The sequence below is a fragment of the Larus michahellis genome, chromosome 1 (assembly GCF_964199755.1).
Source record: "Larus michahellis chromosome 1, bLarMic1.1, whole genome shotgun sequence".
In the NCBI taxonomy this organism is placed as follows: Eukaryota; Metazoa; Chordata; class Aves; order Charadriiformes; family Laridae; genus Larus; species Larus michahellis.
In genome coordinates, this window is record NC_133896.1 from 12,296,891 (window position 1) to 12,324,765 (window position 27,875).

At 38.1% G+C, this 27,875-nt stretch overlaps 1 protein-coding gene across 2 annotated transcripts in view; it reads left to right on the forward strand.

Moving 5' to 3' along the window:
* The window catches only part of SEMA3C (semaphorin 3C), a 123,344-nt gene that overhangs the window by 66,321 nt on the left and 29,148 nt on the right, over nucleotides 1-27,875 (forward strand). For both annotated transcript variants that reach the window (XM_074578530.1, XM_074579378.1), the window contains exons 3-10: nucleotides 3,522-3,682; nucleotides 6,081-6,143; nucleotides 11,012-11,131; nucleotides 14,767-14,857; nucleotides 18,772-18,891; nucleotides 20,843-20,985; nucleotides 23,017-23,131; nucleotides 25,290-25,359. In XM_074578530.1, coding sequence (XP_074434631.1) covers nucleotides 3,522-3,682; nucleotides 6,081-6,143; nucleotides 11,012-11,131; nucleotides 14,767-14,857; nucleotides 18,772-18,891; nucleotides 20,843-20,985; nucleotides 23,017-23,131; nucleotides 25,290-25,359 — 883 coding nt within the window. The remainder of the gene's footprint in view (nucleotides 1-3,521; nucleotides 3,683-6,080; nucleotides 6,144-11,011; nucleotides 11,132-14,766; nucleotides 14,858-18,771; nucleotides 18,892-20,842; nucleotides 20,986-23,016; nucleotides 23,132-25,289; nucleotides 25,360-27,875) is intronic.

Consider the following 27,875-nt stretch of genomic DNA (forward strand, 5'->3'; position numbering starts at 1 on the left):
CCATGAGTTTTGAGTGTTACAAAGGCTTTTGTGATCTTAATAATGGATATTACACAAACATGTTGTTGTTTCTCCTGCGAGAACACAACTTTTTAAAAAATACTACTTGCATTAACTTTTGTGGCGGATTAGAAGGACAATTAAAGTGTAAATGTTAAACTGCCTAATTGTCAGTAAGCTGTACTGTGTACGGAGAAAACTCCCAGTCATTGGGATCTCCAAAATGTGCAGTTTAATAATAGTAATAGTAATGGTAATGGTAACGGTAATGGTAATAGTAATAGTAATAGTAGTAGTAGTAGTAATAATAATAATAATAATAATAATAATAGCTCTGGGGAGGGAGTTCACTGAAGCTTTTGTTTTTCATTACAAGGGACAAGAGCTGTATAACCTGTCTTCTAATACCAGGTTTCTAACACACTAGGAATCACGTTGGTATTGGCTTTATCATTGAGGAAAGCCAAAACTAAATTCACTGACTGATGAAAAAAGAGGGAACAAAGGTTATTCTTGTATCATTAAGGATGACAGTTATTTGTGTATGGAATATATTATAATCTTTTTTTTTTTATTGCCAAACAAAATCGTTACTATTCACAGAGAGCTGTCCACAACATCATTCTCCATACAGGGTTTACTGCCTTGAATGTTTGGTTAAATTCCCAAAGCATGGAACAGAATTTACTTTGAAGGTCAGGAAATGTTTACATCATTTTTTTACAAAAACTTTGGGAAATTAAAAGCATCTTTCCAGCCACCACTCTTTCCAAATAACAACGCTCAGATAGTAAATGTTTAAAAAATCAGATTTTCTTGGGTGATTGCATGGTAAATTTTGTTAAATGAAAAGGAAATTTGATTAATTATAAATTCCCTCCCCGTAGCCCTAAGAGTCTAATAAACTGTATGCTTCAGCACTGAAAGTAATAAAACTAATAAATCTGTCTGAGACTATTTGTTTCAGGGTTTTCCTTCCTTCTTATGAATGGCATTGAGTTTTCTGTGGTTTAGTGGCATGTCATAAGGTATTCTCCTCATCAGCAGCTTGATGGAGGCAGATTACTGTTCAGGTGCCTCAGAAAACATAATACCATTGCAATGAGGTTAAAAATCCAGGAAAATAATGGATTTTAATAAATGAAAGTTGTGGAAATCAAATACCTCTATTTTTGTCTTCTGCTGAAAAACAATCGTCATGATCTTGTCATCTTTTATGTCAGTCATGGCTTATTCTTTGTCAGTCGTTGTCAGTCTCTGAAGCAATAAGGAGAGGCATTTTATTGCTCAATCACTGTGCTCACATTTACTCAGTGTTGTGCGGGAAACTGCAGCCTCTCCCACTTCATATGTGCTTTCCTAGGATATCACATACACAGTTATGGGAAGGTTAAGTTTCACCTTACGGCTGCCAAATATTACAGTAAAGTTAATAAGGCCACCAGCAAAAGGGATGAGCGTTAGCTTCTCAGGCGTGTTATGAAAGGTCAGTCTGAGAATTTCAGAGAGGGCAAAGGGACTGCATTTTAATGGCACTATGCTGATGAGTCTCCCAGGTGCCTTTGAAAATCCTAGCTGCGAGCTTGCAGGGAGGATTTTTTTTTTTAATAAAGTAAAACAATTGATTTTTCAAGCACTGAAGAAAGGCTTCTGAAAACGATGCGGACAATTTTCATATATATTTAATGAGTATTGTTTCAGTTTAAGCTTTTCGGTGCAGACTGTAAATCTTGACTGTATGTTTATCTTTTCTTGAGGGACACATGAAATAGAAATATTATATATTTTTTTTTAATATTACCATAATAAATGCATGTAGGTAACCCTTAGCTCCTGAAAGCTATCACACGTCTAAGTGAATCAAAACATCATATCTTTCAGTAACTGAAGATATTTTTCATCTTCCTACGAAACTATTTAACAATCGTGATAAAAATTCAGTGGTTGTGTATTATATTTATCAATGCAAATCATATTCTGGTAAGTGTTCTTTCAATCATTAGATCTCTAGTAGACAGGTGTAAGTCCTAAGACTGCAGCCTTTGCCTGTATGTTGTCTACAGCTTGTCAAAAATTGCTCTCCAAGTAATTTTCAAAGAAAAAATTATGCTTCAAGCTAAAGATGTGTTTTACTGAAAGTGTGTACTTTAGGCATACGTGTTTTGTTTTTTTTTAACAGAGCAAATATCAAAAAATATTTTTGTTTTGAGAGTTTTGCTTTCCAAAATATCATTAGCCCGTGTTAATCTAGTCATCTAAAAGGCATAGATGGTTAATTTTGGATAAGACATCCACAGTCAACCACTTATCTCTGCAGCAAACTACTAATTGTAGCAGAGGATGATGCAAGTGTCCTCAGTATATGACTTTGCTTTTAGAAAAGCCTTCAGCAAAAACTTTGCTTTTAGCAAAAACTAGGCTTTAGCAACAGTTACAAGCCATATTGTCCCAAACAGTTTGCAAAAGGGATGTGGACTCAGTTCTTAGATTTATGACTAAACATTATAGGAGGGCTTCATTTTCATATGTACTGTGTATTTGCCACCCTTTTAGAGTCACAGGGAGCACAATGCAATAATAATGCTCATGAGGTAACAAGGCATAATTATATGTGGAATATTTGAATAAGGAGAAATTGATTATTAAAGTTTTGTTTTTCCATTCTCATCTCTTGAGAAATATCCCTTCTGTTATTACTGAAAAGAAGAATAATCTGAGTGGGCGTCAAAATTTATTGGCCAAACGAAGACAAGAAGGCTGAGCTTTCTCAAGGGCAGCAAGAAATACTTATATTGCAGATGTTTGTGCTATTCCTGTAACAGGCCTGATCCTGCATTACTGAGATCAAAGGATGTTTTTCACTTCACTTCATTGAAGAAAGTATTATATGGGGGGGGGGGGGAGAAAACAAAAAAAAGAGAGCTATTTCTACAGTTTTGATAGTTTGATCCAAGTCCCATAAACAAACAACTTTTTTAGGCTTGAGGGAATACTTTTTTTTTCTTTTTTTTTATCTTTTAAGTGAGCTGTGCATAGTGATGAAGAACTAAAAAAAAATAACCTTGAAAATGACAAAAACCCATTCTTAGTGAGGTCCCCTGTTAGGAAAAGAAAGTAAACTGTTCTTATGTAGTTTTCATTGATCTTGTGGATTTTCTGCTGTCATAAACTTCAAAATGTATTGAACACATTGATTAATTTAGTATATGGTGTTCTTTAAAAGCCAAAGCTGTGAATAATCATATCCATTGAAATAAGAATTAATTAGATCAATGGATAACAGCAATGCCTGATTTTTATGAGCTATGTCGAGCTACTTAACGTTTAAAAAAAACACATTCAAACTGGGAAAGGGAGTTTTAACTCAACCATTGCATTATTACCACGTGTCTGATGAGGGGTTTTCTTCTCTTATTGACCCCACTTGTGTTCAAAGATGCCTTTATTTAGAAAGAAATGTAGTTGGGAGGCGAGAAAGGCAACTGAACTGTTTTACTAACTTATTGTCTTTACTATTTCAGAGCTGCAAGAAACTAAGACCTCTGAATATCACAGAATATCCCACAGTCCCCTGGATTACAGGATATTACTAATGGATGAAGATCAGGATCGGATCTACGTGGGCAGCAAAGATCATATTCTGTCTTTGAATATTAATAATATAAGCCAGGATCCTCTCAGTGTAAGTTCAAGATTTATTTTGAGAATCCAAGGTTGCTTTACTATATGTATTTCTTTTTAAGACACAAAATGTGTATTTCATTATTTTGCAGCTGGCAAAAGTCCAGGCACGCACCTTATTGAACTGTTAGTCCTTGGTTTATGAATAAACTATTAGCATGGCTGCTCCTCAAACACCGTTTAAAACCTGCTCTGTTCACTCGTTTTGAAGCAACATAAGGACAATTTGTATGGGTTGATGGTTCCCACTCCTCTCCAAGATTTAAGATAATTCAGAGATGCACGTTTGAAAGAAGCCTGTAAGGAAGAATAAGATACATATGATCTTTTTCAGACCAGAGGGGAAAAAACAACAGGGACAGAGTTGCCTTTAACCTTCAACTATTTTTTTGTTTTGTACTCTGAAGCCTAATCGCAGAACTATTTTCCAATCCTTTGTTATGTCTGTGTCAGCCTTCACCCTTCAGTTGGGTAGTTGGGACACCTCCTGTTTGGGTTTTTTTGGACACTATGGCCCTCATCTTCCTCAGCACCACCGCTTTTCTGGCTGCTTCTCTGACTTACCGAGATGCCGTTTTCTACGGACTTTGTGTCCCAAGTCCCCCAGTTGTAGTGGGCAGCCTGTATTTGGAAATAATCAAATTATCAAATGTTTAAACCACTTTCACAGATTCCTCTCTTGTCTCCAGAACCAGTTCAAATCCAGCTTCTCTACTTTTAAAACAGGTAGCCTGCAAAAGCAGTTGTGTGCCCAGATGCCTGACTGTTAAGATATTACCTCCCTACAGACTTTGCCTTGCCTATCTTTAGATTATCACTGCTACAACACTACCTTAAAGTGTACCGTAAAAGGCCTTGTTCTACCAAATTCATCTGATCCTTTAATCTGCGGGCTTTATGACTGTACCTCAGGAGCATGGAGGGGCAGAGATAGCCAGCTTGCAGCAGCGAAGTTAAATGCCTTCCTTAAGAGGCAAGGCTTTTAATGTGTCAGGAGAGAGAGAGAGGCCCCGCTGGAGGGTGATTAAGCGCGGTTAAATTAGGCTTTGCTCTGAATCACCCTCTGGACATGCCTGTCTACCTGAATTGATTGCGCAGGGAGTGCGGGGAGGCTAACTCTAACTTAACACGTTTAAATTAAATGCCTCTCGGGCGATGGCGTGAACGCGTCCTAATGGTACGGAAATCTTCCTCTGAAATGGGGTCGCCTTCTCTGATCTGAAATAGCCTGTGTGACCTTTTCGCTAATTCCCGTCTCCCCAGTGATCCGGCCACCCGTGTCTGGGAGCTGCTGCGCTCCCGCAGGGCGCGCTCCAGCCTGCCCTTGGCAGGGCGGGCTTTATTCCGCGCAGAGCTGGGTTAGATAGGAAGGCCTCTGTTGCATGGAATATATTCTACAGTATAAAGCTGTGAGGCATTTCAGCACTCTGTTTAGGCCTGGAAAAATAAGAATTTAAAAAAAAAAAAAAATCAACAGAAAGCAGAAACACCCGAAATTTTCTGGCAGTGAACGTGATCACCCAGTATTAAGCTCAGAATTAATCTGTGCAATTCCGCACGTTCTTTTGTTTGTTTATTTATTTTTATAACAGATTCACTCTGCTAATTTTGTGCCTCTATGGAAACCCTATATACATATGCATACATACCTACAAATCTTTGTGTATATATGTATGTATATATATACACACAGAGATCTTTTAGTGCTATTATTTATGTTATCTTGAGGCTAAATGTTATCAGGTTCTGTCACCTACCAGATTTCTAGGGAAAGATTTCTAATTGATGTCCTTCCTAGTTCAAAATCAAAACAAATACTGGAAGAAGCTCAATAACTTTAGATTTGAGCATAGATCAGATAAACATTCAGACAATAAGAAGTTTGTCAGAAAACTGCAGTGCAAGATATCTTGGAAAGAAATCAAGAAATCAGCCTGAAATCTTAAGATTTTAAGCATGTTTTATCATAAGATAACCAAACCTTTGCTGTTAAAATAAAAAGAAAAAAAATTACAAGAACTCTTCTTTGAATATTTCAGTCTTCTTGCTAGAAGCTCAGTAGAAGCAAAAAAAGTAAAGATGGACAGTAATTTAGACAACGATGATGAAAATATCTCTTATTTAGAAGGAAGAAGTTTAAATAAATTGATAAACTTATCCTAAAAATATTTAATATAATTAATTTCCATCAGCCAAAGACCTGAGCCTTTATTTCGTTTACTGAATGCTAGACAGAAAGTTGTTTTCACTTATCAATGAAAATTCTTTTTTGCCTTAAAATCAAGGTATAAAAGATATCAAAATATTAACTTATTAGTGTAAGTTAGGCAGTGAAATGCTTTTTGGTTGTTAATATATGTAATAAATACGTTACTTAAAAGATACTTGTTTCCTTACAGATTTTCTGGCCAGCGTCAGCAAACAAGGTTGAAGAGTGCAAAATGGCTGGCAAAGATCCTACTGTAAGTTATAATCCACACGCACACACATACACAAATTACATACTTGGCAATAAAGTAAGAGCACCTTGAGTGCAGCCAAAAACAAAATGAAAGAAGCGTTTGTTTTGCTTTTTAAATGCTAGGCAGGCCAAATGATAAAGTGAAATTATGGAAAAAAAAAACCAAACTATGTAAATAGAATGCACCTTCAGACTTTGACACATGAAAAAAGATACGCATTGTCCACTTCTTTGCCTTTTTGTCTTGTAACTAGTCAAACTAGGTAATAATGCTTTTCCAGCTATGTCCCGGGGATGATGCTAAAGAGTGTGCTGCGTGTAGGGAAGCGCTCTGGCTGGCTGCTCGCCCCAGGAATGGGCGAGTGGTGCCCACTGCCTGCAGCCTGCAGACCCCAGGCTCGGGAACACCCCAAACACCTCTTCCCATGACTTCCACAAAACAATGCCCAAATAACTATCTGGAAACCAGTATGCTTTACTAGGAAGAGGTAAAAATTATCTTTGGAATCAGGGGAAACACAGACCATGGAGGAGTTTTGTTGGGTCGTTTTGCATTGCAGCTGATTATTCTCCCATCTAAATGCAGACACCTTCCAAGGGACCAAAATCAGATGATAATTTTCAAGGCTGTCTTTATAGATAATAGACAGAAATGAGCTATTTCAAAAGACCCGGTGAGTGGTACAATACAGAAGATCCTGTCTTTGGCAGAGTTTAACATGGTTATCTCCATAAAGTAATTTGAATTTACAGTGTGTATATGCCTAAATTTTACTCACAGAAGACAGCTAAACTGTAAAAAAAAAAAAAAAAAAGGCAGAAAGTCACATTTTAATTCTGTTCAGTTCCCTTTTGACTTTTTACCTAAGGTCTTTATCCTGACTTTCTTTTTAGCTCTCAGATATAGCTGTTTTCCAACTGATATTTTCATATTACAATTCAGAATCTAATCTGAGCTATAAAGTTGTGGTTTCTCACTACTAAATTTGTAAGAAAAAAATCGGTGAAGTTTTGCTTATATTTTGATTTGAGCAAAAAACTATGGAAATTGGAAGCCTTCACATTAGGTGTAATCATCTTTGGAACATAGCATATATGTAGGATCATAATTAAGTGATTGAAGGACATAAGGAGGTGTATATGAATATAGCTTTTAATTTCATAAACAATAGGATTAATGCAAACATCCACTGAATTTAGTATAAAAAAACTGTTATTTGTTTCAAAGGTCTCAGTATCATACCTAATATTTCTATTTGTTTTAGCTACACATTTTGTATTGTTAACTAAGGCACGCGGTTCAGTTATTGCAATGTTACAATTATTCACCTGAGTCCATTTTGTAAGAAAAACTGTGTGTATTGTAAGAAAATTGTTTTGAAAATCTATTGCAAATGCTGATGAACGTAAGGACAACAGAAGGTTGGCCTGCTGGAGTGTTGCTGCAATATTGCTTTTTCAAAACTGTGGAGAGTAGTTCACTGTATTTCTGCAGAGCAACAGAATGATTTTTTTTATGAATCACTATATTATGTTTGATATGGCGGCTTATCTGCATTCTTTCCTGATAGCTATGGTAGTGAAAAAACAAAATCTCATTGAATGTCCTATTTTTCTACACACCTTTACATTGTTCTGGTTAGTGCAGCATGCAGTAAATTCTATAAATAGTGCCCCGTTGCACTAGATGTGAAAATCAAACATGCGGCTTTATTAATGGTGATTAATGTTGAACCTAGTTGCTGAGTATGTGAACTGCATCAGCAACATGTGATAGACTGGTTAAGGAATTTTATTTTCTTTGAAATAGACAAGTTCATTAGTCTTAGTCATGTTTCCAACATATGATGACGCTCTTCTAGGCCAAAACCAGGAAAAATGTAGATGATACTCTAAGCAGAAAACAGTGTGCAAAATATGTGATCCACAGGAAAAAACCTAAGAAACTACTAAGTACTGGGCTCTGCAGAGAACTTTTAATGTTGTATATTTAGTGGTGAGACTTTCCTAGCTTTTTAATCATGCTGAAGTACCTAAATGTTGCTGCATTAGTGGACAGATTTCTGGATAGAACCTCTGTTTTTACAATTTAATTTGGAGTACAGCCAATATCCTGTGACGTAGGTAATTAAAAATGTCCACGTGCATCAACTTTAACTGATTTTTTTAATCCCAGCTGTGCATTGCAGAAGAAAAATTAAGCTCCAAAAATAGAAGTTTACATTAAGTTTCTTAGTATTTGTCCTCAAGAGTTTAAAAGAGGAAAAAAAAGCTACTGAAGAGCAGCTGCTGCTCCCACTAAAATCAATGATGTGTCTTGTTGAAAGCTCACTGAAATGAGAAAAAGAGAACCCAATGCTCAATCACTGTTTGCAACTTAAAAATTATAGTTCTATTTTAATAGCATTCTTGTGAGTTGATAATGCAAGAAGCAGAGAATTCAGAAGAATTGAGAGTTTCAAATGAATTAGAATTTATCACATTAAAAAAAAAAAAGAAAAGAAAAAAAACACGAATGGGTGAGTGAATGCATGATAATGTTTGGCCTATTAGAGAATGGTGATTATCACAAGGTAAAAGAGGAATAGATGGTCTTGGAGCAGCCAGTAAAGTACTTTACACAATCAGTGAATTCTTTTCCAAGGAGATTCGGGAAGAGTGCGTTTACCCTACTGTTAGACAAACATTGATGCCTGAATTTGTCATCTTTGGCTGCCTTTTTCATTACTGAAAAGAAATTGTCACTTCTAAATAGTATGTTGACCAGGCTAGCTTGAATGCTTACATTAGTATGACATCTATTTCTCTGTATTTACTGTGGTGAGATCCTGTGGCATAGATATCTGACTTTCAGATGTCTACAGTAAGGCAGTTCCCCGGATGCTGTTATTGAGCGAGTGTTGGTATCAGCTCCAAGAGAAGCACTGGTAATATATGAATACCTAGAGCTTAGCCACCGCTTTTGACAAACATCCATCCTAAAGACAACTGTTTCGTGTCACCTCAAACTTCAGTATCAAGGAAAAGGAAATAAACTGAAGCTTAGATGCTCTTGAATGGCAATCCCACAGAATATATTATGAAATAACAATGATTATGAATTTTTTTGCTTTGTTGGGTTGTGGAGTCACAGTGCAGTACTCAGATTAATCACGTTGCAAATTGCAAATGGAGTTCAGTGGTTCAATACTAGGGAGATGGGCAAACATTCAGAGAAGATCATAAAATGGTTTTCCTGCCGGACAGCATTAAATTATGAGAATGCTGATATTGAGCCAACTGGTGTTACTTGTCTGTAAATCATCAGTGAAGAGATATGTGTCAGATGGTTACCCCAGAAGGCTGTCCTTAAAGAAAAGAGACCTTCATGTAAGCACCCCTGCGTTCTTGCCATAGACACTTTGGAAAGCACGTGGCATGGTACTGAAGCAGAGTAGCAAGTGCCACGTACCAGTACTGTTCATGCAGACATTGTCTCCTGCTCCTGATCCCGAAAGACTTTCATTCTGAGATTTCTCAGCATGTAACCCTTTATCTAGGAGTCTTCTAGAAATGTTTTCTGCAAAGAAAAGAAAGCATCATTTTACACTCTGGCATATATAAGCTAGTGGTATACCTTCACCTGTCCTTCTTCCCTTTCCACAGCGATAACGTGCATTGGTAATACTGCTGAGAAAAACAAGATTTTGATAGCAAGACATTACTAAAGGCGTCTTTGAGCCGAACTAAGATAGCTGGATATGAGAAAATGGAAGCATTTAGGAACAGCCGTCAGCTTTAGGGAAAAAAAATGTATTTTGACTGGGTTAAAGGATTTTTCTGATATAGCTAGAGCTAACACTTAACTGAGGACACGCAGTGCTCCCTGTAGAGAAACTCCTTCTATGAACTCAGAGCTATCTACAGTTATGCACCAGTTTTCAGATGTCGTATTACAGTACCAGCTCCTGCTGAACAAAAAATGTGGATGCCTTTAAATATAAATAAACTGTGCAGTCTGCTGAACAAATATTAACTGTACTGATTTTCATGAAGATGACTGATGACACAGTTTTCAATCCTGTGCTGACAAAGCCCATGCAATTCTCACTGTCTTTGGTGAAGGTTTGAATGATTGAATATGAAGGCAGTTCTGTGATCTCAATAAGAAATAATATCCAGAGAAAATCTTATTTTCAACCTAAAGTGCATTAACAGTTGATCAAAGTCAAAAAAGGAAAGAGCAAGAGAAGAAAAGGGTATGCTGGAAGGAGAAAACTAAATCCGGTGGTGTGGAACTATGTGTCTCTCAACGTTCTGTTTTAGTTTTCATGCTGATTTGAAGATGTTGCTGTTGATCTTCAATATGAAGCAACAATTCACTGCAAACTTCCTTAGTGTTGTTGAGAGTTTTGAAGTTTTGGAAAGAAATTGTTTACACAAATAATGGGATCTGAGATTTGGCCTTGCTTTTCTTTTTAATTGTCTCCAGATAGGATGAAAAAATTAGGGGTAAAAAAGAGACTGTTTTGGAAATGTCCTTAAGGAAATAAGGTTACTTCTTATTTTCCTGCAGAGGCCCTGCTTCTTCCCACGCAAGGTGCAGAGATGTCTGTGGATGAAAATTGGGTTGCTGTGTGGAAATGGAAAAGTTATATGCACTCCTCTATAACTCCTCTGTAGTGCCCTATCAATGCCCAGTCCCCAGACTAGGCAAAATGGCATGAAAAGAAAGCAGAAGTCTGCAGCTGTTCCAGTCCAGAGACTACCAAATTCAGTAGCTGCTTTTTATGACACTGTACAAATAATAAACCGTGTCTACTCCCTAGAGTTCCTGGCATCTAATAACATTTGCGAATGTGAAATTATTCTTTTCTGTATTCCCTGCAGCATGGCTGTGGTAATTTTGTGCGTGTGATACAGTCGTACAATCGCACACACCTGTACGTCTGCGGCAGCGGCGCCTTCAGCCCTGTGTGTGTGTACGTCAACAGGGGCCGCAGGTCCGAGGTAAGCCTCTTCTCATTTTATCCACCCGTTTTGTCATGCATCTTACTAGTGTTACGCAAAACTCAAAATTTTGAAAATGCAAAAATCAGTGATCCGAATAGGTTCCTTCAATCATGTTGTGTAGAAAAAGAACAAAGATCCATAGGTTTTTTTGACCTGTTACCAGCTAGAAGCAAAGCCATGATCAAAAACCATGCCTCAAATACGATAGTTGTCCAAAATTCCACAGTCATACCAAATGCTGGGCTACACTTGATACTGCTTTTTATTTGACATTGTCTGGTGAATTCATTCCTGCTGTTTGTTGGAAAATTTACGAAGAAAGACTTGAAAGGAAGTAGCCAGTTAGATAAAAAGCAAAATACGCAGTCCACTTTTTATAACTTCCATGTGTTACTGATCCCTGGGAGAAGCCCTTACGTGGGCTAACTGCTCAGGTATGTAAAGGTTTGCTGGACTTCAGCTTAATACCCGCTAAATGCAATCCCAGTACAGGGAACTTTCAGCTGCTGCACAAGTTTTGCCCCTTAGATTCTGCCAGGATGAAGTCAGGAAGTTTTGTGATCACTATGAGATCTTCCAGGGTGTAAATCCTTTTTTCTCCAGATAGGTCTCCGGTTTTTCGATATTCAGTTTCACTGTGTACTTTCAGTATACAAAGTACCAGATGTTTCATAAATATATTGTCCAAGTTTCCTGATTTGAAAGTGAAATGTTTGTTTATGTGCAAATGTAATAGGTAATAAATTAAGCAACCAGAAGGAGAAAGAAAACCACTTAACTGAGACCCAGCACCTCAGTAGCTTCTGGGTCAGATTCATGTCTGCAGGCACAGGGGTGTGCAGTATATTTTCCTGTACAATGTGGAAGCAGATGTGTTGGGAAGGAAGATCAGAGAGTGCTACCTGGAGTCTTGCCATCTGAGGGCAGCTTTAAAAGCTGGGCTGGCTCCTAGGGAAGACACTGGGAAATTCATCACCGAGTTCATTGGGAGTGGGATGGGAATTCTGGCCAAGACCCAAGACTACTGCAGGGTTGCCAAGGAGGTGATAAATCATTGTTTCTCCAGGTAGGTTTGCATGGGATGATCTCAGTGACTTTTGTTAGATCCCTACCTGGCTCCAGCCTCATTAACGGAGTGTATCGTCTGAATCACTGCACCTTCACTCCTAATGCATTGTCTAAAAGTAGAGGTTCATAGGCCTGGATTTAAAAGCACAAGCATGCAGAACTGAATGAGTAAATCCATACTTCTGGTTAATAGAGTATACATTAACTTATTTTGATGTATTTTGAAACTGAGGTCAGCTTTTCTCAGCATTATCCTGTTTCTTGACAAATTATTTAAAACATAGAAAATTATATCATTTGTTTCTAATTAATGCAATATTCCTTTATCAGCTTAAGTAGTAGTACTGTAGCTCAGAGAACTCGGAATCTCATTATTTTAGGGTTTTAGTAAATGAGACTTGGGGGGGGGGGGGGGCGGGAAATGACACCTCCAGATGATGCAAGATGTTAAATTTCTTAAGTTAAAAATAAAGATACGTGTCTTGGATGAGCAGAACTGGCTTCACTTAGCCTGTCTGTATAGCTACATGCCTATGATAAATTGATTAAATAAACTGCTGTTTCAGACGTCTGGAGTCAGTCAGACACTTGACTGTAGGCTTCGCATGCTCAAAGCCATTACCGTACAGGCCAACAATAGCATAACAGTTTAAAGCCAAGCATTTCCTTCTGAATTCATTGCATATATCAGTGCATGACTAATTAATAGAGCAGAATGAAGAACTATGTAGTGCCGATGGGACTAGTGAGAACTCATATTTTTCTCTGCTTTTATCATTTCACCTTTAATTTAGTACACTTTTCCGTGCACAGAAGGCTGGTTTTGCACGTGCAAAATGGATATTTTAGAAAGCACATCTGTTTTTCTCTAGAAGCTGCAAAGCTTGACAGTAAGAGTCGTATCCAGCAATTATACGAACTGGGCCTGTTTTGCTCTTTTGTCTCCAGGATTCCACATAATCTCACATAAAAAGCGATTTCATTGATGAGGCAGAATGTTGCCCTTTCCCTGAAACAGAGGTTAAAAAATAATTAGTTTTCTTGCTTGGCACACTTGATATTATGGTCTTTGGTAATGACTCTCTTAGTCACCCAAATATATTCCAATGTCAAAGTAAATGCAAACAGAAGGAAATGTAATCACTGTGAATTAATTATAGGCTAAAAAGTAGTTTAATATATATGAAAATCAAGTGTAATCCTGGAGCTAGTTTAATAGTGCAGTAATGGGCATTTTGATTTGGTAAATAGTGGTATAATAGAGTAAATATGGATTAGCATCAAGCTGCATATTAATCTAGAAGTAAAACAACAACAAAAGAAAACCCCAGGATCATATTAGAAACTTCATAGTTACGTTTTAACATTGTTTAGAGAGTTGATTACTGAAACAATAGATAAGATCTCTGTGATTAAATTAGGCAAAACAGAAGAGGGGGAAAGAGATAGGGGATAATGGGTATGGAAACTTCCTGCTGTAGCTGAACATTTCAGGTTGGTGGAGGCTCCAATTCACTGTCACCAAATGGCTGCTCAGTGAGCTGTGTGGCATCCCTGTTCCCCTGTGGTTAACATTAATTGTTAAAGGGAATATAAAGAGTTGCTGCCCTTAGTTGAATAACTAGTACATTGCCACAACACGTTGCTTGTTTGGTAGACAGTGGTATGGGAGTCGCTGTGCTGTGGATCGATGTCTCTGCCATTACTGACTGCGGTTTTTAAGGAGCAGACTTGGCCCCGAGTCCCTTCTTGCTCAGCATACTGCGCTCTTCGGTGTTGCTGGGAACCAAGAAGTGAAGAGGTGGACCGTGATGGGCGAATTTTGTAAAGATATTCAGACTGCTTGCATTTCAAGCTGTAGTCCAGGTTGCTTCTACTTTGCCAAATGTATTTCCTCTTAATAAATCAGGTAGAATATAAAGAAATCCCCATACCAAGATTCCTAAACAGCAAAAAATTTCCAAGATATTTCAGGGTATGTCAAGAGATATTGATAAAACTTGACTATGGAGTTGGAGCTCTACACATAATCCAAGAGATGGTATTGAAGAAAATATGTATGATTTAGAGGATTCTCCGAGATCTGATAGCTCAGTAAAGAGCAAATGTTTTATACTATCACCAAATGACAGTTGTCATAAGAGATACTTATTTAATGTGTATTATTGTTCTAATAGCTTTATTATAATTTCCTGGACTAGCATAACGATCACCGTGTATTCAGCAAATAAATAATAAATAACTTCAAAAACACAGAAGTAATCTCCACAGATGTTATTGCAGAGATCAGTCAACCTCTCCAAAGCATAACTGAGCTACAGGGAAAAATTCTTTGTTTCAGTGTCTTGAATTTATAACAAGAGTCTTGAAAATAACTGGGTACCAATAAAAAGGTTGTCTGAAAAGATGATGAAATTCTGAAGAGGAAAGCTAAACTGCTGATAGTACAGCAAAAGTGCCCAGTGGTGCTGAGCATTATTAATGCTGGAAACAGCCAAGCATAAAAATCACTTTACCTCTGATGGTTCCTGAAATGAGAAGTGACACACAAATCTCCATTGCAGGAACAAATCTTCAAGATCGACTCCAAGTGTGAATCAGGAAAGGGGCGCTGTTCCTTCAACCCGAATGTGAACACGGTGTCTGTTATGATCAGTAAGTAAAAATACTCCCAAGTTGCTGAGATCTAAACCCATACGATCATGCATGATGTGCATTGACAGGATGCCTGAAACGATCTGGACACAGAATTCAGCCTCCAAGGAGCAGTACCTTGTGTCTGGCTGATGGGCACAAGAGTTGGGTCCATCCTTGTTTCAAGGTTTACATGAAGCTAAAGGTGGGTGTACAAATGAAACACGGAAATTAGCTGTTGAAGGGGAGGGAGAAACAGAAAACAAAAGATTGTCCCTTTTCCAGCTCACAGATTTTTTCCCAGGGTTAGTTTCAACTTTGCACTACCCTGTCTAGCATTTTATGTTTGAACGGTTTCTGACCTTGTTCATCCTAGACAGCACTTGTGTCTCATTTAATTATTTTTAAAATCTCAGAGTAGCCAGGGAAAGAAAGCCTGAAGAGTTTAGTTACTTTGAATGTCATTTTTGTTGTCATCTCTGCTGTAGAGCCCACCAGCTATTGCAAGGCTCTTCATTCTTCAATTGGCTTCATACCCAACCAATTTTGCAATTTTCTTCCCTTTGAAAGGCCAGAAAGTGATACAACTGACAGACCTCAAATATTCTTCTGAATTGGTGGTGACTGTACTCAGTGACTGTGAGATCTACCCCATACAAAGAATTACTGCAGTGCCTATTTCACACCTAACTGAAAACTCAAAGGGGGCACATGCTTTGTGCAACCAAAGTCATCAGTAAAAGAAACTTTTTTTTTTTTTCCAACCAGGAGACGTGTTATATACTTAGTGTAACCTGACCTTTCACTTTTCCAGCATGTTCACAGGCTTCTAGTGCCAAAGCCTTGATTTTTCAGTATGTGCCTACTCCTTGCTATATTTTTGGCTATGAAGGGAACAGCAGTTGCACAGACTTTTCAGGCTTTCTTAGCAAATAAACCTTAGTGCACACAAGGACCGTGTATTTCACCCAAGGTTTACACGGGAGCAATGTGCAGTGTTTCTGCCATTCGGCTTCCACTGAAAAGAATGGCAATTACAAATTGTGCCAGGTATTTCCTTTAAAGTTTGAGTCTCCTGGCACTTAAGGGAGGCGTCATATAGTCTATCCTACATGGTCTGTTCAAAATATAAAATTTTTTTTTTTTGATTCCTCATCACAAATATGTTTAGTACAACGGACAAGTGATTTCATTACAGACGTATGAACTGAAGCATGTTTAGAAGACAGGCAAATGCTACCTAGATACCTCTCCAAACCTTGGCTGCACTTACAACTTTATCTCATTGGCGATCTATGGTCAGTGTTTACAGACACTCACTGTGTAAAGAAAATGTTTGTTCAAAGTCAGGGATGGATTAATCCACTGCTACTCATTGCTGTGCTGGTATTAAGTGCATCAACTGTCATTAAAAAATAAAGTTTCCTTTCCTTGTTTCTTCTGGATTTTATGAAACACCGTTGAAGTACATTGTTTCTGAATTACTGTATATACAATAGCCTGATTTTTTTCTACAATAGATCTATAGCAGCTTTGTTCATCTTAGTAGACTTCATGTTATCTTCCTTGATCTCTCAGTTATGTGACTGAGGAGACCTCCTTCCCTAGTGTTTGACTTCTCTTTCATGACATAATTCATCTACAAAGTTTAAATTATTCTGCAAAGGTCACATTCTTTTTCAAAAGACTACCACAGATTGAGTTTTGTACTTTTTCCCTGTTACTACAAAGTCCAGTCACTTCAAAAACATTTAAACCTGAATGAATTTAGCCTCAATATCCATGGCAAAAAAGGAAAGATTTTGTAAACCACAGCTTGAGTTAAAATGCGAGGACTGAACCCACATACTGGACTCTCCTTTGACCATTCTTCTGCTGGAGGAATTCCTTCCTCTCGCTTCAGAAGATAGGAAATACTGCCAGACTGGGTAACTCTTCCACAACAAAAGAACCATTTTTAAATATAGCTGTAATTTCTTGGCAATTTTGGGCATCGCCGGCCTAGAATACAGCAGGAAAGCTGATTCACCCTTCAGAGGAAAGTGATGCTATAAAACCAAATTTGAACTTGGTACAATTTGCCATTGTACAAAGACACTTTTGCATCAAAGCAATGAAAATTGTCGTTTGAAGAAACTTGGCATAACTAATGTGCAGGATGCATGTCTCTCTCCCCACCAAGACTCTGAGATATTTATACAAGCAGACATAACTCATCAATTCAGCAATTCCTCCAATAACAAAGAGAAGTAGTGTGAACTAGTTGTGCCGTGCAGACCGAGTGCTGTGTGGAATTTAAGGATTTAACCAAAAGGAAGTGGAGCTGATGGGTATCATCTGATACATGATTAGCAAGTAGGCGCTAGGAATGCTTATAACATAACTGACAGCATTGATATGTAATAGGATTAAAATTACATAGTGCAGTACTATTGTTAATGTCTATGCATATGTTTATATGAATAGGACTGTACATAACATTTAGTGAGAACCATAAGCCTGATCTTTTTCAGCCCATTTATTTCATTATAAGAATAAAGCTCTGGTGGATTTAGGCATTGATATATATACATATATGTACATACATGTTCAAAATTAGTTATAAATCAGTATAGATCTAACATCATTCTGTCAAGATGCGCTCAGAAAGTAAATGCTTCACAAACATGCAACGAATGCATTGTTTAAATCCCCTGCGTATGAATCTTGTCATCACTGGGGGTGATGAGAGCAGAAGAGTGGCTGCTGGCTGCTCTGCAGGGGTTCACTTCAGACTGTAGCCAGCAGCAGAAAAACAAGATCTCCAGAGTTTTAATTCTCTTATGAGCCAATAGTCTTCCATATTGATGGACACACACACACACACACACACACACACACACACAGAGCATAAAAATAGCCTCAGGCTCTTCTGAACCTGTGACTCTTGCCAGCTTGACCACACTCTGGGTAGTCCAGGAATTCAGACAAAAACATCAATCAAAGGACCCAGCTGTACTGGAATGTATTCAGCCACCACTCCCACTCTGAGAGCTGGAGTTTATTTTAGCTACTGTTTTCTACTTTGGGGTTTCATTGTCATTAGTCAGTGGAAATTGCTTGGTTATTCACGGAGTAGAAAAAGATAGTATATGTAATTAGAATTATAATTATATATACGTATACGTATGCGCACACACAGACTCACACAAACACAGATATGCGTCCTGACGGATGGACTGAGTTTTCAGCCCTGCACGGGGAGCAGAAGTTCATCATTCTGTTAATGTAAGAGTTGCGTGTCTAATTCCGTTCAAGCGTAATGACCCTATACTTAGAATCAAGTACATAAAAGGGGACAACTGTTGCTCCATATTACTCCGCGTAAAGTTCAATAATATGATTGTCTGGCCTCTGCAATACTAGAGTCAGCTTGAGGCTGCCTGGGGCAGCCCTGACAGTAGTGTTGGCGAAAATTGGCACTGATCCATTGACTGCAATAGATGTTGTGCCGGCTTACACCAGCAGTAAATTCAGCCCAGTCATTTTGTCTACTCCCATAAAAAAAAAGCGCTTTTTGAAGTACGTACTTAAAAAATCGAATGTGATTCTTTTTGATAACACTAGCTTGATTTTCCAGTGATCCTTAGCAGAGAAAGTTGATCAACTAAACTTCATATCAAAGACAGGTTCACCACATATGCAGTTCTGCTTTGCATTGAATTATGCAGTTCCCTATAGTCCTTAAGAAAAATCTGAGGATTCTCATGCATTCTAGCTCGTGTCTTTGTAAATCAGAGGGAACCCCCATTCCCATGACCCAGTATTTGTCTGTATAAATTCCTGTGTAAATAAAGAACTGGTGATTTTAAAATAAAAATAGATCAGTAAACACGGATTTCCCAAAAGCCATAACAATGCGTTTGTTTTTTCCCTTCCGTTTCAATTCTTTTCAGATGAAGAGCTTTTTTCAGGAATGTATATTGATTTCATGGGGACAGATGCAGCCATTTTTCGGAGTCTGACCAGGAGGAATGCAGTGCGAACCGACCAGCACAACTCCAAGTGGCTGAGTGGTGAGATGCCTTTGTTTTGCCAGAGCTTTTAATGGGTTTCACAGAGATTCTGCTTTGTTTTGTTTAAAATAAAGAGCTTGTCTTTTAAAGAGCTTTTCTCTGAATTTAATTTATGAAGTTGAACCATGAAGAAATGTGTGTAAATACATATTGTCGACAATGCACAGATGTAGAGGGTTCACTGCATGAGCCAACCTCTTTGACCACCCCATCTGATGGGCATTTTTGCATTAAGACCGAACCAAAATGTTCAAGGGAAAGTGTATGAAAACCTTTCAAATGGCAAGTGGTTAGACAATCTGACTTTTAGGGAAGCACCTTGTCTGCCTCTAATGCATCAGACATTGCCTTAAATTAGGGTGCTTGATTTTAAGGGTTTTTTGTAATGAATTACTAACTTCAGATAATTCAAGCTGATCCACCTCTGTACAGAAGACTCACCACCACTTGTATGCAAAATGTGTGCAAAAGAGAGCACCATTGTCAGTGACAGTTACTGCCATTTATTTCAGTGGTAAGAAATTGATTATCAAAACACAGTAGGAAAACTAATTTCTGAGTGCAAACATTTCACTCTTGGCTTCACTGGAATCAATGTGAAAATTCTCCCTGACTTTACTGATACGAAGACTCCTTCCAATTAAACTATTTTGAATTAAAATGGTGGTCAACCTGCTGAGCAGAGATAGATCCCAAAGGTTATAGAGCAAATGACATAGCAGTTCAAATTTAAAAAAAAGCCTTCAGCCATGTTGAAGTAAAGTTACTGTGCTTTTGTCTTGATTATTTTTGGGGTCACTCTTGTTATTCCTGTGCGGCTGTGAGTACAGTGAAATCTCAGGATTGCAATCAGAATAAATTCACTTTGCTATGAATGGGAAACTGTGCTTTCTAAATTTTTCTTCTGTTTGCTGTACGTTCTTACACTTATCTGCACACCCTGAAGTGTGCACCCTAAAGTGAATTAGGGGAAAAAAAAACATTAAAATGCCTAATTTCTGGAAAATCTGCCTGTTTCATATGCTCAGAACAGGTACTTGACAAGCACAGTTTATTTCCATGTTCTTTTAGAGCCAGAGTCATGACACTTATATTAATTGAGAATGGGCTCATATGACTAGAAAAATGCTGCAGTGTAAAGTGAGTTTTCTGTCAGAGGTCCAACCTTTGTATCACATTGTTTAAAGATTTGTACTGGATTTCAACCGATGAAGCACTCTTGCATGATCATTGAAAAGATACAGCCTTCGTGCAGGAAGAGGGTCTGCTTCTTTCCTCAGACAGAGGAGAAGGTCTTCTGAGGACTCCTCCACTGTCCATTATGTGATTGTTAAGGATATAAGTTATTTTGCCCTCTCACTAGTGCTCCTTTGCAGTGTTTTCAATGTACACTTGGTTATGTTTATCAACCTCTGATATGAACTGAAATGCTATTCAAGCATTTGCATACCCTGCTTTCCTTTTCTGTGTTCCAGGAGTTATTTTCCTCTCTTATTTATGTACCTTGTTTGTTCTTTTCCTAATGAGTCTTTCAACAGTTTACTTTTATGTTTTGCCACAATTAATCTTTCCTTATGTGGCCCTGATAACACACTGATTCTTCCCTATTCTTCCTCCAAGTCTTTCAGTCTCTACAGTTATCTAATACTACAGCTTCTACGTTTTAATTGGTTTTCTAAAAATCTCTGGGATAATATGTGAGGATGCAGGAACTTAAGAGGGCATTTACCTGATAATATCCGGTATATACAGACATGAGGCTAGAGCATAGAATCATAGAATGGTTCAGGTTGGAATGGACCGTAAAGATCATCTAGTTCCAACGCCCCTGCCATGCCCCTATATGTATTGTATAGCATTTCCTTGAAGCAGTCAGTAACTGTCAAATCACTAATTGCTTGTACTGATGCATCTTTTGGTTTCGTCTTTTTGGTACGCCGTTTCATTTCAGAGCCGATTTTTGTGGATGCTCATGTTATCCCAGATGGCACTGACCCCAATGATGCCAAAATCTACTTCTTCTTCAAAGAGAGACTCACAGACAACAGCGGCAGCACGAAGCAAATTCACTCAATGATTGCAAGAATATGCCCAGTAAGAACTCTTTTATTTGCCAGGTTGTTGGGACATGCTGCTAGTGTGACATGATAAGCTAAAAGATTAAATGGTTGAAAAGCCTTTGATTTGTGTTTGAAACAAATTTCCTGTTTCAGCTTCCCCATTCATAATTAAGAAGAGCTGTTACTGAACACACAGCTCGGGTCTGAACATGTTATGTATATCTGGCTATACCTATAATGACATGGAAATTTAGAGATTCAGCGATTTATGTATTTCCCTGATGGACTCAGACTAGATACCAGTGTTACATTTCCAAACTTGCTGTCCTTTGCACGAATGAGGTACATTCTTTGCTTAGAAAAACTGAATTACAAGATGGTGAAACCTTTCACACATATATATACACAAACAAACTCAAAATCTTTGAAACACGTTGGAAATATCAGAGCCAAGCTTTTAAGTGAGTTGATTTAACTTTCAGATATCATTTTCATTTTTACAGTATCTGCCCTTCCTGAGTTCTTGCATTGATGTATGTGCGAGCCTAACTTTAAAAACGTGCACGGGAAAATTAAATTCAGGAGTTACGATGACTCCTCTGCAGTAATTAATTTATGATCACAGTGCTCCTCGCTGTCTCTATTTCCTTTTTCATATTTGTAATCAACTGTAGATGAAAAATGATTGAAACAGCTATTAATATCTCTGTTGAAATTGTTGTTTTTTATGAGAGAAAAATTATAACTGCACAATTAATTCCGTCTTTTGGAAAGGCTCAGGAACATAATTGTGAGCATTTGTGTATTCCCTGTCTTCTTAATAATCTGGGTCTTCTTTAAAATTTGGTGCTTTGTGCTGTTGTTGTGCATGGGTGTGAGGGCGTGTTTGGGGTTGTGTTAAAACTGGCAATATGATGAGGCATGTGATCTCTTTTATAATCTCCGCTTTCTGTATTTTTGTGAGGGTGCCCAAAGGCCTTTTGGGGTATTTTGCAAGAAAACATTTCACACAATTATAGCTGTATTTGTTATTGTTACTGTTATAATGAAGCCCAGATGATTTCTGAAAGGCCTCAGCCTGTTTAGACTTACGCTGAAGTCAGTGGCTGAATCCCAAAGCCAGTGAAAATAAATCTGAGCCAGTCATATTTCTATACTTCTATACCATCATATTCATATATCAAAACCTTTGAGACTGGCTAAATATATAAGTACAATGGTGCCAAGAAAGACCTACTCAAAAGACCCCTTATGGGTCACCCAGAAAGTTGGATTACCAGCTCCAGCATCACCAGTGAAACATACACAGCATTTATCGAAATCACATTTGCTAGCTTCTCCATTTCCCTTTTGCCTCTCCTTGGGTGATGTTGTGCTACGCAGTTTGGAAGACGCTGCTCTTACCGGAGGCGTTCATCAGCAGGATGAGGCAGGAGCCGTCACCTCTGTGCTGCACCATCCGCTTTAGCAGTTAGAGTTTCCACCTTGCACTGGAAAGAGATGGAAAGATCCTTGAGCGAGCTGTGACCAAGCCAGCTCTGGACCAAGCTAGCAGGACTTGCAACAGTGAAAACTAGCTTTGACCCATGTTAGCCATCATTTCTGAATTTAGTTCAGAGCATGCACCTTATGGGTCAGGATGACTTACTGGGTCAGATGCAGCTAACCTCCTGTCAGGACTAGAAGAAACATCCCTCCAAAGGACTATTAGACCTTTCAGAGGTAGCATGGACTTCTCCACAGTAGGTGTCGGTGAGCGATACAGACCTCCTCAGTCCTTTCCAGTGATACCTACACTGACTGCTGCTGCACAAAATCTACTACCCGACCCTCCCAAGCCTGCTATCCCAGCAGAGAAAGTCTGCTCAGAAAAATTGTTCCTGTTTTTCCTGTATCTGGAGTGTTTAGATAAGGGGATTTGTTTAGGTCTATCTATTTTTTATATTGAATATAACAGCATAATTGTCTAGATGATGAGTCAAATTAACCTGAGGAAAATGTGGGAAAGCCTAGTAAAATGTTATCTGTGTTGTATTTTTCTTCTGCAAATAATATTCCTTTCCAGAATGACACAGGTGGTCAACGTAGCCTCGTGAACAAGTGGACAACATTCCTGAAAGCAAGACTTGTGTGCTCAGTAATGGATGAAGATGGAACAGAAACATACTTTGATGAATTAGGTATGGCAAGAAAGATCCCTTAAAGTTTATCTAAATCCTGCACCCTGTGCATATTTAATTATTGATGTTCATCCAGTTTCTTAGTCAAGTTGTTGACAGGGAGATCTTGGCCCTGTAGAAGTTCATGACAAAATTCCCCTTGCAGTTTTATGACAGGAAATGAAAAAATTCTTCATAAATCTCTCTGGGTAATTATGATTATCTTTGAAATAGAGGTAATTAATCTTGACTGTGTAAAGGAATTATATATGTGAAGAATTAATATTTGGAAGGGAACAAGTGAAGTCTATTGTTATTTTGCTCCTAGTTAGGACTATAATAGCATTTTTTTAACATACTTCTCTTGGAAACTGTTTCTTATACCACTGTGTAACGTAACAGCTTTTCTGCAATGCAGTTTTTCTTTTTTGATTACTGGGTAGAGGCCTCAATTTGATAGTTCAAGATAGTACTAATAAATCCCGTTACTGGCACCAGCAGTAGTACCACGAATAAATATAATTTCACAGGATTCATTCAGGCACTTAGCTTTTCAGTTCAACATAGGAAACACTGCAAATATTCAGTGAATAATCTATATAGCAGTCACAAGAGATTTCCTTTCAGTAAGGAATTAATAGATGCGTATCTTGATAGTTAAGTGTCAGACAACATTATCAGAAAGTTTCAAGTTGCGTATTGTCCACAGCTGTGATGTACAAAGTCATAGTTCTTAATTCAGGTGTTGGAAGAGTTGGTATGTATATTAATATACAAATACATATATATATATACATAATATAAATAGGTAACGGGCGCCACACTGAGCTGCATCTGATTCTGACCTTCTCTCCATTGTAATCTCTCTCTCTTTTCTCTGGTTCTCTGGCACAATTGCTGATTTCCGTCATAGCAAATGGGGTTCAGAGTCTTTGAATTGGTATCGTTACAAATATTTGGTCTACTTTTATATTGGTCCAAGGTTTCAATGGAAAAGTCTTAGACGCAGATCCTAACTTGTTCTAACTCAGAATGTGTGAGGTGCTTGGAGGACTGACTTTCAGCAGTTCCCCATGCCTAAGCACTGCCACAGCAACTTATCTTTCAGAACTGATGTACCAGCCCACTCCTCTTCAGCAAAGCAGTAGGATAACCACTTTTAGTTTTCTGTATGACAAAATGTAGGACTGTACGGAATAGGAGACAATGTTCTCAGTCTGGGCTCCCAGCACAATCCTGTGGCAAAGAGGAAGAATGCAACCGCAGCTGGAAACGCAGAAAACTGGGAGAGAGCAAGCATGTGCTTCTGTTTTCATGTATAATGCAAAAGAGTGTAACACTTCCAGTTCTGCATGGTGAAGTATTTTGCTTTTGACGTATTTAAAAGAATATTTTAAAAAATCAGACGGTTACATGAAGGAGCTACATGAATAAACGGAAAGCTAAACAACGTATTCTATGATAAAAAGCTCAAACGGTTCACTCTTTTTGTGTGTTGTAAAATACGTTTAAGTGGTATCTCGATTATAGTTATTAAAACATTTGTAAGGACAAACTGTCAGAGATTAAAGTATTTGTCACTGAAGTGTAAAAAACCCCAACAGATCAGAGGTATAGGTGGGCAAATTCTGTTCAGCGAGCAGGTACAGCTTTGCGCAGAGCAGTCAGTAAATCCCTCCACGACGGGAGCTGAGAGGTTTACATCTTTCAGTATCGTCGCTGCAAAACTGCGTGTCATTCATATCGTGTTGAAAATGAGCTAGTGAGAGCATCGAGAGTGTGTGCTGGATGATAAAACGCCTAATTGTCCTGCTTTGGAGTACTTCCGTCTATGGGAACGCTTTGTCTTTGACTGCTGCAGTTTGCCTACTGTTAAACCTGCTGACACGAGATCCCGCTGAGAGCAATATGGATCCCAAACATATTTGAAAATCCTTGCCTTCTGTCTTCATCAGGCTAGATGGCATGGATTTAGTTTGAAAATCTGTTTCTGAACGTTCAAATGCTAAATTTATGCATATGGTCCATTCATACGTTACGTCTGCTTTTTCCCATTCAAGTCTGAGACAAAACTACTGTTGACTTCAGCAGGAATAAGGTCATAAATTAAACTGAAAAATAAAGGGTTTTTTATTAGTATTCAAAACGTTTTTTTTCTTTTTCCTTTTCTTTCTTCCAGAGGATGTGTTTCTCTTAGAGACAGATAACCCCAGAACAACGCTTGTGTATGGAATTTTTACAACGTCAAGGTAAGTGGGGAGATTTGAAGAAAAATTACCTTTCTGAACTGCCCAATTTTCCGTATGAAAGCTGAAAGTGACGGTTTGTGGTCAAGGCTGTTCTCTGCAGTTTTGGATGTCTCCTGTGACCATCGTTTGCATGCAGGAGTAACAGTCTCAGTATCATTCCTGTTGGAATCCACGTTAGAGGCGTGCTGCTTGGAGCAAACTTCTCCCTGACGTAGTCAGCTGGCGGTGGGAAAACATTTCCGTGGAGGGCCACTTGTCACCGTTCAGCAGCGGAAAGCTGAACGACTTCAACGGGGTGAACTCATGTGGCATCTGAGAGCACTTTACACCTCCTGAAGGACATCCAGCACCCTGAAGGATCAAACCGGGAATTCTTACACAAATTCATACAAATCAGCTCCAGTCTCTCAGCTGGCAGATGATCACACAGATGGCAAATAATCCATGTCGGCTTCAGTTGGCTACGAAAAGACAAGCATACGTGGCATTTGATCACCTCCTTGCAGCCTTAAGCTCCCTGTTATCAGTCAGTAGTAGTCACTTACCGTCCAGTTTAGAAAGCATTCAGTGAACTCCCAAGGGCAGTGGAAGTACTAGATATGGCTTACTATGCCGAAACTCTCCACAAAGATAGACAGACAGGGGGACCAACAGATTCTGCCATCTCTACCTTTATTTTTTTCTATTTTCTCTTGCCCTCTCCAGATAGTGGTAGTATACAGAGTAGAAATAGTTACTGCTTACTAATTTCTGATATGCTATCCTGTATTATTTAGCTGTTATTACTTACCTTCAAATAAGTTTTCCGGTTTTTTTAATTTTATTTTATTTATGTAATCAAATTAGCAAATTATTTAATGTGTTACTAATAATTCCTTTAATGGCAATTTCTAGTAAAAATATCCTTGCATGAGAAAGTATTTTTTCCTGATACGCTTTTCTGACTTTTTTTTACGTGGATCCAGGGATCTACATTCTTAAATATGTGAATCACCCAGGAAAAAGATGATTTTATAATATTTAATTGGGAGAAGAAGAATCCCGTAAGTTGTAAACATCTGGTGCTGTCTACATTTTATGATTCCTACTTCACAAAAAGAGAAAATGCTGAGGTTATGTTTAGCAGTAAAACCACACTTATGATTAGGTTGTGGATGCAACACGCCTGAACTGGAAACACTTTTACCTAATTCTCCTGGTATTCCTTCAGTGGAAATGAGGCTTGAATCACAGGACCATATAAGGTGACAACAAAGAGAAAACTTCACTTTTTCCTGGCTCTCAAGCTGTTTTCTCTATATATTGAAGTTTCTACACTCAAGCATTTCTGTTGTCATGAACCATATGGTCTATGCTTTCTTTCTCTTTGTTCAACTATGGATTGAAAGCGTTACCTAGCTGAATACAGCAATCATAAGGATTTTTGCTCCTTAGCAGTTTCTTTATCTTCATCTCTGGAGACCTCCAACTCGTAACAGTAGCAAGAGAGAAACATCCCAGCAAATAATAACTATTAGTATTTTTATCTAAACGATACAGAGGGAAAACAAGTAGTACTGAAGCAAATTATTTTAGTGTGATAATCTGCTGTAAATTTAACATAAAACACCTGGAAAGACTAAATATATGTATTAAAATCTATTAATACCTACTAAAATTTCCACAAACACCATAATCCATCTAAAAGGTTCCTCCTACTGACCCATATATAGCTGAGAGCTATGTGGATTGCCCTTTCCTTGTTTAGACACTGTGTAATGTTTTCAGGTTTTTTCTGGAGTGTTTTTCTTTTTCTTCTTCAATTGAAAACAGAGAGTTACTTGGATTATCTTCATCCTACAGTTAACATCAGGCAGATTTTAGACTGTCTGAAGTTTCCACTTTGTTAAGATAAATATCTCAAAACTTACATGCGGTGAGAGGAAAAAAAGAGTAATTAATTCACTGCAGTCAGCCTTAGCATCACTGGAAATTATTCCCATAGTGCCCTTCGTCATCATGGGCTGATGGGTGCCATTCAGGGATTGTGCTGTCTGAGACCATCTGAGACCATTGCTGAACCCAGAGCACTGCTAAAAATGTGCTCTTCTCATAGGTGACCCCCCAGGTTCTCCTCAGGAAGCATCAAATTTCAACTCACTTCGAGGGGTCTTTGTCAGACCGGTTTTGTGGGTGGATTTGAGGACTACATAGGAGCAATTCCTTTACAGCCACAACCTGTTCCCATTTTGCTTAAAAAGCTGGCAACTGATTGTAAAAATCTAACCAATTGTAATTGCGCTGGATGTTTTGATTAATATTTTAGCCGTGTATTTTAGGAGGCTCATGGAGGTCTTGTGGTTAATATGCTGGTAGGGAGTTCTGGAAACCTGGCTTGAGCTTGGCAGTACAAAGTTTGTAAAACTCTTGTCTCACTGAAGTCAGCAATATTTTTGCCATTGATTTAACTGGGGCCAGATTATATTTCTGTTATATTCAACATTAGGAAATTTTCTTATTCCACCAGTAGGGTAGCA